Source organism: Caloenas nicobarica, chromosome 4, assembly GCF_036013445.1.
Source record: "Caloenas nicobarica isolate bCalNic1 chromosome 4, bCalNic1.hap1, whole genome shotgun sequence".
NCBI classification, from domain to species: Eukaryota; Metazoa; Chordata; class Aves; order Columbiformes; family Columbidae; genus Caloenas; species Caloenas nicobarica.
Genome location: NC_088248.1, coordinates 22,535,810 through 22,548,377, shown reverse-complemented (window position 1 = coordinate 22,548,377; position 12,568 = coordinate 22,535,810). Strand labels below are relative to the sequence as shown.

Genomic DNA, 12,568 nt, shown 5'->3' with positions numbered 1-12,568 from the left:
AAAGATCAGTCACAGTCAAATTTAGCATTAAAACTTTTTCCCAGGCAACAAATTCTCCTCAAAGACAGGCTACACATTATTAACACAGCTGTGAGAACTCCATTATAAATACAATATTGTAAGAATACTTTTGTCCATCTGTGTTTTTATGATAAGTTCATGTCATGTTTTGATAAAGTTTTCATGTACTTTAATTCCATTTTGGAAACTGGGAGTAGAAGCAAACAGGGACAAACGTTTGCTTGAAATGAAAAAAAAAAACCCACTGTTTTCAGATTTTTAAATGACATTTTGGATACCTCAGCATCCACATTCTAATAATGCAAGAACTGAACCAAGAAATGCTAAATTCAGATTTCTTTAATAAATTTTGCTTTTTCCCCAAATATGTGGCTGACAAAACAAGTTTGGATAAAATAAAGAAAAACTTGATTCTATTCCCAGTCCTCCAAACCAAGGCTTTTTCAAGTTTCTCAATGCTTTTCATTTAAGATACAATGCCTCGTTCCAACCCACTGTGGTCCACATAACAGTTGTGTACAGAGGCACCACCACAGGTTACTGAGATTGGTCCTTCTGGTTTTGCTTGGGATGAATAGAGCAGCCATAAACAGCATCATATTTTCAATCTCCTACTCTCATTTCACATGGACACTGGACCGCTTTCCTGCCATTCCTCCATGCCGTTCTGTCCTCTCACGCACACTCACTGCTCTGCCCCTTTTCTTCCCCTGCTTTTGCCTTCCTTCCCCATACCCAGCTTTATCCCCAGGGAAGTTAAACTATGAATATAAATTGAAGGAAAATGGGAGGGAGAGAAGGGGCAGAGAAAGAAAGGGGGAAAATAAAGTATGTCTTTGTTTTTCGTAGAATCAGAGAATCGTTTAGGTTGGAAAATACCTTTAAGATCATGGAGTCCAACCGTTAACCTAGAACTGCCAAGTCCACCACTAAACCATGTCCCTAAGCGCCACATCTACATGCCTTTTAAACACCTCCAGGAATGGTGATTCAACCACTTCCCTGGGCAGCCTGTTCCAATGCAGCCTTTGCTGCATCGTTTCAGAACCCATATGGTGGGAGGAAAAATATTACAGTCATGAAGCTGACACAGATGTTTGAGAGGCCACATAATAAGCAGCCATCTACAAAAAACACCATATTCTACCTCTATATTCACATTGGCCTGGAAGAGTAGAGAGGCCACAAAATACCTGTGTTTCTATTCCAAGGAAATCTTTTCAAATAACAGATTATGTGGTATTCTTATTCAATATATCCTTCAACAAAGGAAGACTTGTGGAGAATTCCCAGTTTCAATACCAAACTGTTCCAACTCAGAGAAGGAAAATTAAAACCAGTCATATGAGAAAAAGTTTCTTCCCAAATAAATATTAAATGAAGTATGTAAAAATCATTAGCCTTTTAATGAATTACTGTCAGAAGCAGCCATAATACACAGCAATAATTCTCAATATGGTGGAGAGAACATTTTCTACCTCCTCCTCCTGCCTAGTTTTGCTACATCTTTCCCTTCTTCTCACCTCCTCCTCTTCTTCATACAGTCTGCAGCTTCCTCAGCCATGCCAGATCTTTGGGAGCCCACTGACCTCCACTGTGTTTGCACTGCTCCATCCTCTGTCTCAGTGAGTACCTGTCCGGCTCTGGCAGCAGCTGCTACTTCTCCCAGTTGCTCTACTGGGGCAAAATGGGCCCTTTTCCTTCTCCAGGATGCAGGCACCACTGTAATGATGCTTAGTCTTAAGCTAGATGTCATGTTCAGAGCTGGCCCAAATTAACACAATAAGCCAGATCTCCAGTATTTCACCTGTCATTAAAAACCACAACTCTCGATTATGCTCACAGTTTAGCTGCACGCAAAAGAAAGAACCACAAAAAACAGCTATGTGGCCACAATAACATTCTTCTCAAAATATGAAGCTATCAACCCAGCCACCTAAGTTTTCCAATGATCTCCAGAACAGGGTGACAGCATGCTACACACCACTTACAGACTGCCAGCACAAAAAAACCCAACCAAGCATAGGCCTTGATTCACTCCAAACAAGGACGCACTAGGAATCTGTCCTGAGAGCAGCAATTATTTTTTACTTGAAATTTCTCAGATGTATCCAGGAGAATTCTGGTGAAAAAGTAACACCAAGCTTTTTAATGCTCTGCCAAAATACATCACACTTTTTTTTTTTTTATACAATGCCCACCACTACTTTTAGGACCACAGAACAAGTCTTCTGCATTCTATGCAAGAAGCTAAAAAGCTGAAGAAATACTGTCACAGTCAAATACAGATCAGCTTTTGCTTATCTGAGAAGTTGTTTCGTGACTTCCTGTTCTTCTAACATTAAAACTAGAGGGAACCAAACTGTTCTGACCTCAAACATACATTTACAGACTTTAAAATAATTAAGGTTAAACCACAGAAACTACTACTCAATTTTAAACCAGACGTGATATGCAAAAGTCTCTGAAATTATGGCAGTACTGAAACTAAGACAATCCTCCAGCAACAATCATGAGTCTGTGATAGTAATTATCAGATAATTGATCAGTTTCAAATTCATCAATGTGAAAAAAGCACAGCTAATTGCAAGCAGACATCAAGAAGTGCAAAGAAGAATTAGTATTTCAACATCATTTTAAATTATCCCTTTAAATATATCTTTAAATGATGTTTTAGTTAAAATATACAAACCTAGTTTGAAACAGTATTATTTCTGATTTAATCTGCACATTTCAGATCTTCAGCACATCCAAGACTGATAATGCTTGGCATTTACAGAATACAATTGACAGGATGACTCATTGCAAGGAATAGCTTACCACCGACTAAAATGTTGCAGGGTTCAGACGCTGTGTCTGCTGGCTCAACCAGTCACTATTGGCAACTTTGAGCGGCAAAGCCATGCAGCATAATTTTCTTCATATTTACATTATCTCAAGATGTTTGGCTGTCTGATACTGGAATTTGGCTCAGGTATGCAATTTGGGAAACATGCTTAGAAAAATAAGTTATTTTAAGTAAAAGAGTAAGTGATACTATTGTACGCAAGGTATGCAGGTAAGTTTACTGTGTGACTGCTACTGTACTTGTGCTGACAGAGGCTAGTAATATAGCTTCAAATACAACCTTTTATATCAAACTCCATAGTCCAGACACAGCCATATAAGTGACACTCTAAATTCAAGGTAATGCCAGATTTTTTTTTTTTGTTATGTGAAAAGATTTTCTACTTCCTTCTCACCATGAGCACGCAGACTGGACAGACAGCTCAATGCTGCCATCTCTCTCTGCAGCTCAGATTAGCAGCTCTGATAGTTCTAAAATCAAGACAGATGCTGCCCTGGCAAACACCTACCACATTCTCACAGAAGGTACAACCAGCTACTTGTACAGAAAAACTCACACAGTCCTTACTACCGGAGCAAACAGCTCTTTGATGTTTCCATAAACTTTTACCCCATTGTATTATTCTCAGTACAGAATCACAAATAAAATTAAATACTCCAAACAGAATCTCAAAATATTCTCTCAGAGACAAACCAGCATCATGCTTAGTACATGAGAGACAGGCTGCATATCTCGATGCCTCAGCATCTCCTGCCAGGTAAAGCACAGCCAATGTCTCACAAGGCAATGCAAAAGTGCACTGAATCAGAAGCTTGCATGCATTTTAAGCAAGACACTTTGATTTTTCTGCTCATTCAGAGAAAATAATTTCCTTCTTGGCTTTATAAAATGTAACTGAGAAAAAATTATCCAGCCATTGACAAGTTTATGTTCAGTATCTCTGTTATGCTCTTCTCTCTCTGAATACCAGACTTCTTCTGCTATGACATGACAAGACTATTCTCAGTTTCCACCCACACTAGACTGTCCTCTCTTTCCACCCACATCAACCTCACACCCATTATGATTAAAAGAGATAAAAACATGGCACACAAGCACAGTCTCTGAAGAGGCATCTGTCCTGTTTTCTTCTGCCGAACATAACTTGCTTTTGATGTGTTATCATTAAAGCGAAATAATCAAGCAAAAATTGTTTTAAGAACAAGTATAGGTATGAAATCTGCTGCCGGAAAGCTGGATTTTCTTCACTGTAAAACTATTTGGCCAAACCCTTCTGAGGCAAACAACTGAATGTTCTCCTGCCCCTATGTTTCTATAGCTCGGCTGGCATCAGCAGAAGGTCCTGCAGGTTTTGAAGAAAACAGAAACTGATCCTTTAGGAATGCTTCAGTTAGTCTCCTGCGTAAAGTCAGGATTTTGTTTGTTAGGGTTTTTGGGTTTTTTTTAAATGCAGTTGATGTTAAGTTTAGAATTGGTAAACAGAAAATCATCAACTGCTTGAAATGCAATGGATGAATCAAGTTGATTGAAACAGAGCTAGGTGGATAGCTGAATTCCTGGAAGGTAATATCTCACCTAAACCCATTCTTGAAACCCTAGGTAAAGAAATATTTATTGAATGCTGTTGTTTTTTCTTTTTCTTAAGTACTTGCCAAAACAAAATTAAAGGATAAAAGTCACTTTCATTGCTAGTAATTACCACAAAGCACTCTACTGACTGCAGGTCTTACAGCGGATAGTGAGGCTGCAAGGTCTCCAAAGACAAGACAGTGCAGCTAACCTTGGTAACTTTAATTCTCCTCCAAGTACGTTTCAGGGCAGATCCCCCTATGGAACATGTGCTTCTAATCCATGCAAGCTTATCATCTGCCTTGAACAACAATATTTGGTGGGGTTACACATACATTTAGACCTCATTCCATGCCCCTAAACCAAGGCATAAATGACAAACCAAATAACAAACCAAAATATAGTGTACTCCACACTGCTTACAGTAAACATGATTTGTAAGGTATTGTAAGGCAACCAGTCACTGTGCACTAGACCAAAATCAGCCTTTCATTACATAATGACACACTACCCTTTTCATAAAATCTGCCTCATCCAGTGCAAAGAGAAGATCCATTCCATATCGAAGTAGGGTTTTGTAGTGAAGGTAACTTATCTGTAGGATGCTAGCTTTACCTGCAGTGTTTCCCGGCTGAAATATTCAGATTGTAAATGCTAGTAACTGAAATTTTAGAACTGATGAGCCAGGGAAACCTCATTTGAAAAAAATATTCAAAAACCAGAATGAACATAAAGAACACCAGACAGAATATGGTCTAAGCTGGAATAATGTCTTTAATGCATCAGACAGGACTGATACAGAAAAGTCTGAGAGAAAAAGGATTTCAGATACTTCTTGCTGTTTAAATGCTGAATTCTCAACACCACAAAGGCTCTTTGGTCTTATTAAGAATATTGCATAGTAAGCGCACACATGGAAGACACTGCTGTTAAATAAGACTCTGCACTGACAGTTCAGCTTATTTAGGCTGGACTGTGACACAAAGAAAGATATAAATATTCTTCCTGGTGCAATGCTAAATCTCTAGGAAAAAAAGAGACAATTCCTGAAAAATCATAAATCTCTGCTTTGGGAGGCGAACAATTTAGGAGAAAAAAAACATTCACAGATAAATTTCAACACCTTTTTTAAATAAACTAAGAAATACACCATAACCAATTACGTATTTTCATCTCTTTAAAAAACAAAACAAAAAAACCACAAGCAGTTTCTCCACACAGTATCGTACACAACGCAGTGAGCCTCAGAGTGGCTGGTCATCTCACATTCCAGCAGATCCATACAAGGATTGCTGTCTCCTCACATAGCAGCTATTTGAAAAGCTTCTTTTATCCAGTGCCCAAGTTACACAGGGTCTGTGACACAGAGCCTCTCCACAATCATAATCCAAACTACCTCTTAAATACTGTCTGCATACTGACCTTTCTCTTCCGTCTCCAGTTTTGGAGCACACACAATAGTAAGCCTGACAGTGTCCTTCCCTCTGGTGTGAGATTAACTCCACCAAAAGTACCTCAATACTTTTTGTTATTCACTTGCCTGCTCAACTCCTGTTCTTCTGTCTCTTGTGACTTAACAGAAAACCTCCATTCAAAGTCCACAAATAGAATACTAAAATACTGTTCCAACAGCAAAGCAAAAGTGCAGGCATAGCCTGCAAGACACAGATTTCTTTTTTTCGGCTGTTGTGCACAAACATTGGCTTCCTTTGTCAAGAGAAGTGCTATTACCCGCTTCTGAGCACTTCTTGAAGACACACTTCTTGAGGAAAAGCTGTACATAAATGGCTGGGACTAGACAGACAAAGCTCTTGCCCTGGCCAATGTAATCAGTGCAACATCCACCACGTTAAGTCTTTCCCAGAGATCTACAGGAGACTAGATCACACAGGCCTTCTTCTAAGAGCAGACCAGCTGTGCTGCCTCCTCCACAAATGGGTTGGTTAGATCATTACCTCGTGTTTCGACAGCACTGATGCACTTTTTGATGACAGTGAACCCTATTTTATCCAATTGTGCACCTACGAGGGGAAAAAAAATTGAAAAGTTTTAAAACATCATTACATCTTTCACTGAAAAATAAGGCTGGACTTAACCACATAGCTAGTACTTCTCAGGCAAAACTAAAAATATTCTTGAATGGGAATACTTAAACACTTTTTTATAGAAAAGTTTCCCCTCTCTCCTTCACAACCCTGCCTAGCCCAAGTAAAGGCTCGTTCCAGCGGTATTGGCTTCACTGAATCTGTTCACAGCAGCAGCCTTTGAAGAATGGGATCTTCGATTAGGTACATATGTTGGCAGACACAAAATGGAGTTTAACAATGTTTACTGCAACATAGACAACATCTGAGAAAGTTACCCAAATGAGACAAGGAAGCACTTAGGATAAAAAAACCTAATCATCAACAGTAGGGCTTTTACTGAGTCCTGCCCTAAGCCAAAGAAATTCCCACAGTAAAGATACAGAACACATCTATATCATTTCACAGCAGTTAATGATCTGACTACATAGGAGCAGATGCATTAACAGGACAACAGCTGAGATCCAGCATTCCTTTGTCGTTCTTTTACTTCACATCAGAACTTAATTTAAAAGCTTATACTGCAAAACTGCCCTTCCCCCAAACATCTGGCCTTCTTGCTCCTGGAGACCTGGTCTTACACCACGAAAACAAAAATCTGTGACAAAACTAATATTAATAACAGCAGGATCCAGCTTTACCCAACAACTAAATTGCCTGATATTGCAAGAAGGATGTTTTTCACTCATATACTTTATTAACAGAAGAAAGTTAACGTCATTTAAAGAAAACCATCTCTTCTACTTCCATATTATGGTTTACATTTTAAATATATGCATTCAGGTTTTTTGCTGACCTTTATGTCCAGCTGTGATTGCTTTTACAAACATACTTATACATTCTAACAGATGTGTACAAATGATGTGGATTAAGAAATTATGCTGCATTTACATACAAATTAAACCTTTTAATGAGTCAATTTCAAGCATGAAGTAAACTGGCAGAAACAATCAGACTGTTTCTCTAGCTTATGTCCAGACCTATAACTCTTATGTACATACTAAAACTGTGTTACTGTGAAAAATCATTAATTACAAAATCCACAAAAGTATATCCAGAGCTGAAGATTAAAAATAAAATATTTAATTATATTGGATCCACAGGAAAAAAAAATACCTTTGCCTTTCTCAATTGTAAAATGTTAATAAAAATCAGTTATAATAGTAATTCAAATACTTACTTCCCTCTCGTTTTGCATTTGCTCTATTTGAATTGATGAACAGCTAATGCAAAAAGAGTAAAAAGACATGAATTATTTTAAAGAATTTTATGAAACCAGAAACAAGATACCCCCAATCTTAGTGTCCAGTAGGCACAAATACAGCTGTTCACAGCTAGAACATATCATTTCTAACTACAGCAGCTCTAACAGTACAACCAGAGTTCCATGTCCCCTTAGAATGTAGATAATTGCACTTTTTAAGGAATTAATTTTTTAAAAAATTCTCAACAAATACAGTTCCTTGGGGAGCTGAACGATTTTAGCTACAGTCACTAAAATTAACTGTGATTTAAGTGCTCCACGTTCCTGTGTTTTTCAGCAGGTTAATCTCCCACAGTTCAAGTTCACTCAGATCATTGTGAACTGCTTTGATGAATGCTGGGATTTATGTCCCAGCTCAGCATTCCCAGAATTTGGGAGCTTACTGGGGAGTCCAGCCCAGACACGTGACAGTAATAAACACCTCTGCAGATCAAACAAGATTTTTTTAGGACAATGACGTCAATAAAACCAACTGCTAAAATCCCCAGTAGTCAACTACTGGGGACAAACACGTGATTGTGTCATTGATTAGAAAACCCCATTATTTTTGGCCACAAGACCAATATATGACTGGAAGAATAATCTGCAGTGTGTTTCAGTTCTGCAGTTCAGACCCATTTCCTGATGTGAACCAGAAACTAAGCAAACTCAAACACAACCTCATTCCCACCAAGACGGATTTTTTTCATCTAGTTTAAAAAAATAATATAATCCCACCACCATGTAACCAACTCATGTCATTCTTGCCATTCTTGTCAATGGAATGCATAAGGCTAAGTGTACATGTTTATATCAAACATTTTCTAGAATACCAATATCAATATTGTGATGGGAAACCGTTTATAAAAATCGATGCTGTCATTACACTGAAAAATACCTCATATCAACATTAACAGATATCTACGCTGAACCTTATCCAGTTACTCATCTCTTGAGTTTTGTTTCGCTTTTATTCTTTCTTCACTAAATCTATCATTTTGCAAACTAGACAATCCCAGTTTAAAGTATCAATGGGATCAAGAAGCAAGGGGTGGGAGAATTTCTCCATTAGGCTATAAATTCACATTAAAAAATAGCGCTTACGGCTTCTTTTCCATCCAAGGCTTCCATCCACAGCTTCCTGTCCTCCTCAGAGAATGCCTGCATGGTAACAGGAACCCCAGGCCTGCAAAAGTATCAACAACACAGATTTACTGAAGTCACCAGCAAATAAAACACTGTTTGTCAAATTCTACTTCCAACTACGGGCAAAAGCCCATTGTCCTAAAGTCAGGGTTGGTTTTTTCCTCTTAATTACTGAATACTGCTCATCTTTAAAATAAAAGGTATAGAACCAATATACACAGTAGGAAATAGGAAGGATAGGGAGGAAAAAGTAAAGTGTATGAAATCTGCAAACTGTTTATTTGAAGTAGTTCATTGTTGTTAGCTTGTTGATTCTAACACTTGCTGGGAGTTACTGAGTTTTGTGAATTCTAAATAAACTTGCTTTTGCGTTGCTGTGCTATTAGATAAAAAATGGCTTTTGTCAACTAACTCAATGTGTAGTCTCCAGCTTTAGAGACAATAATTATAGTTTTCCAGTTAATATCTGATAAAAAATAATCAAGTCTTAATGCAGTATCTCATTACAAAGCTCCGCTATGATAACTTCCTTAAAAAGCAAGGATGGAAAACTGTGGGACACAGGGATTAGTGAACAGAGATTAACATAAATCTACTTTAGTGTTTATATAACAGGAAACTAAAAAGAGTAATTGTATGGTTCAGCATAGCATACAAAGCAAGGAGAGTTAAAAGCAGAACAGGTTACATGGGTGATTATTTTTCTGCCAATTAAAAAAATAATTATCTTCAGCCTGCTCATACTTTTGAAAAATTGGTAAATCTCATTATATAGAGATGGACAGAAATAAAGAATTAATTCATAACATTCTCTCAGTTTCTTTCTCTTATGTATTAAGTCTATCTTCAAGTAGCAAAATAGCTACAGGGGAAAATGCTATCTAAAAGCGAGAGCAGAGAGAAAACTAGCACAAATCCCACTTTTACTTAAAACTGTAACAGTCTACACACCATGTTCATATTTTTACAACCAGAGACATTTCTAGTTCATTTTCACCTTGTCATAAATTTTATCAAACCACACAATTTAATTGAAGCGTAAGACTCTATAGGTACTAATCCCTCCTGCTCAAAATCTCTTTCCAGACAGCCTGTGAGGACAAGGTATGCACACACCCTCCGGCAATCTCAGCTAAACTCGGGCGACCCTACCCTAGGTTTTGAAAGCAGCAATTGAGCAAGTCATTCTCTTTTGCTTAAAGCAAGGAGACTATTTCAGCCATAAAAACTGAATCTCTTGCTATTCTGGGGGACAGAAGCCTTGCCTTAATTTCAGTAACTAATAACCTTTCTGACTAAAATAAGCTAATATTGGTATTAATAACAGCAAGCAAAGCAGCTTCTCAAGCCATACCAGCTTTTTTTCAATGCAAACTGCTCTGCTAGTAGCACAGAGCTGCAACCATCATAAACATGCAAACTTCACCACTCAGTAGAAAAAAATACCTTCAGTAATTAGCTAAATTAACAAAAAAAATCCACATGCTGATTTGTTTTTTTCTTGTCTACTTTCTTTTATGAGTTAAAACTAAACCCAAACTAGTTACTTTTATGCAGGGCAAACTGTCCTTCTTTTCACTAAAACTATAATTGTCAAGGTGTCAAAAAGTATCACGTAGAGGCAATATGTCAAACTCAAAATATGCTCTATGAAACACTACTTATTTGTCATCAAATTAAAGTCAAAAGAGACAAAGCTTTCCCTCCTCCTTGTCCTGTATTGCTAAAATTAAAATTTAAGTATTATTTCAGAAGGATAATGTTCTTTATCAATAGAAAGTCTTTCTCCTACCCCAAAAAAACCTCTGTAGTCTCTAAGGTTTACATTTCTTTATATTTACCACTAGTCACCTCCAACTAAACATGACGGAGTACTAGAAACAGAAAAAAGCATCTCTTTCCAGAAATTTAGCCAGGGTCCTAATACCCCCAGAGCTTATAGTTAGAAGTACCAGAATTTAAAGAAAAAAGAATCATTTCTGCTTTCTTTTTAAAAGAAAAATCCATAAATATTCAGCTAGCAGATCTGAACTATGCTCAAGTCATGCACAAGGCTGAACATTTGCTACTGAAAAATCCTTCCTAAAATTTTACAATCTTGCCTCCTTCCATAGCACAAGAACAAAGAAAACCCCATAGACAGCAGTCAATCTGAATGTTATTTTGTAGCTCGGACAAGCTGAGGGATAAGTGTGCCCTGAATTGATACCAAGGAAACAAGCTAATGGCCTGCAGCACAGTACTAATCTCCATGGGAACATCTCAGTACTATACACATGTATTATTAAAAGAAAAATGTCTGATATCAAGGTCACAGTGGACCAGTTGTGTCTATTATATGTGGACAGAAAGATGGATTAGATTTTTCCCTCTTTTACCAGGGAAGAGAATGAAAAATTGCTTTGCAGGATCAAGGAAACACTGCTCTCCATCCATCTCTGTTTAACTCTGGACACCCTACTGAGCAGAGGTGACACACAAATGGGGGTACGCTGATATTTCTCACTGTACTTTTTTAGCAACTTTATCAGACTCTGTTTGAAATCTGTTATACATACTGACCAAGACACTGACACAAGAGGAGCTGATGTCAAGAGCTTAAATCTTTAATTCCTTTCCTACTCTTTGGACACAGCATTAGAACAGTTAAGTCCCATCTCCCTCAAATCAAAAATGCAAGTTCAAACCATGCTGTACACTTGTAACAAATGTCACCTGTGCTGTATATGGGTATCTTGTCATCTGCCACGTGAGATGGAAGTTTTCAGATGCAGTAATAGTCTCACATTCCGTTACCCATTGCTTGTTACAGAAGCGAGTGTGCCTCGGGCAGGCCAGTCTGACTGACCACGCAAGCGAGGCACAGCCTCTCACCTAAGACTGTGCACGTGCCTATGATCCTTATCACTGATATATTTTTCCAGTCACAGGACAGAGGGGCCTGGCAGCACTGACCACGCAGTATTTAAAGTGAAGGGCACTATGAATTTGATTGGAAAAAACAAACACAAACAAACAAACACACACCCCCCTATAAAAAAAAGACCTACTACATGATAAATTACAATGTAATTAATTGGTATAAGTAAGGAACAAATATATTGGTTAAAAAGAGGTCACAAGGAGTGGATGTGGAAACCCAGCAACAGTCCACCAATTTCTATCTAGCACATAAGGCTAGACATGATCCTGTTCTGCACAGATACAATCTGCACCAAAAGAACACAGCCTTATGACAGCCGTATTTAATTGCAGTGCTCTATTAAGTTGGCTTCTCTCATCTTCATAAATGAAGGAAGACTACAATGCTGAGGAGAAGCAATATTTAAGATCCTTTTTAATTCAATTTAAATCAATTTTAAGATCCTTTTTGTTCAATTTAAATCAATTTGAAGATCCTTTTAGCAAAATAAATAAGCAGCTCTTCTATTCTGAAATAAAACAACAAAATGGTAGTGTTTCAAAAAGGCAGTGGCAACCATTTTTTCAAGATGCACTGGATAATTACCCCCAGACACAAAAAGCCTCAAAATCCCAATGATCTTATTTTCAAATCTGAGAATCCAGCATAAACCCTCAGCAACCTGTCATTTTGGAAAGCAGGCTCGTGATACAATATGGTCACAACTGTATGAATTATTACTGTGATCGTGGTCT

At 37.7% G+C, this 12,568-nt stretch overlaps 1 protein-coding gene across 5 annotated transcripts in view; it reads right to left on the bottom strand.

Moving 5' to 3' along the window:
- ARHGAP10 (Rho GTPase activating protein 10) overlaps positions 1 to 12,568 on the bottom strand; it is a 147,291-nt gene that overhangs the window by 62,898 nt on the left and 71,825 nt on the right. For 4 of the 5 annotated variants that reach the window (XM_065633193.1, XM_065633198.1, XM_065633197.1 and 1 more), the window contains 3 exons: positions 8,870 to 8,951; positions 7,703 to 7,745; positions 6,394 to 6,459 (listed from right to left, as the gene is read on the bottom strand). In XM_065633193.1, coding sequence (XP_065489265.1) covers positions 6,394 to 6,459; positions 7,703 to 7,745; positions 8,870 to 8,951 — 191 coding nt within the window. The remainder of the gene's footprint in view (positions 1 to 6,393; positions 6,460 to 7,702; positions 7,746 to 8,869; positions 8,952 to 12,568) is intronic. The other variant, XM_065633194.1, reaches the window with a different exon arrangement.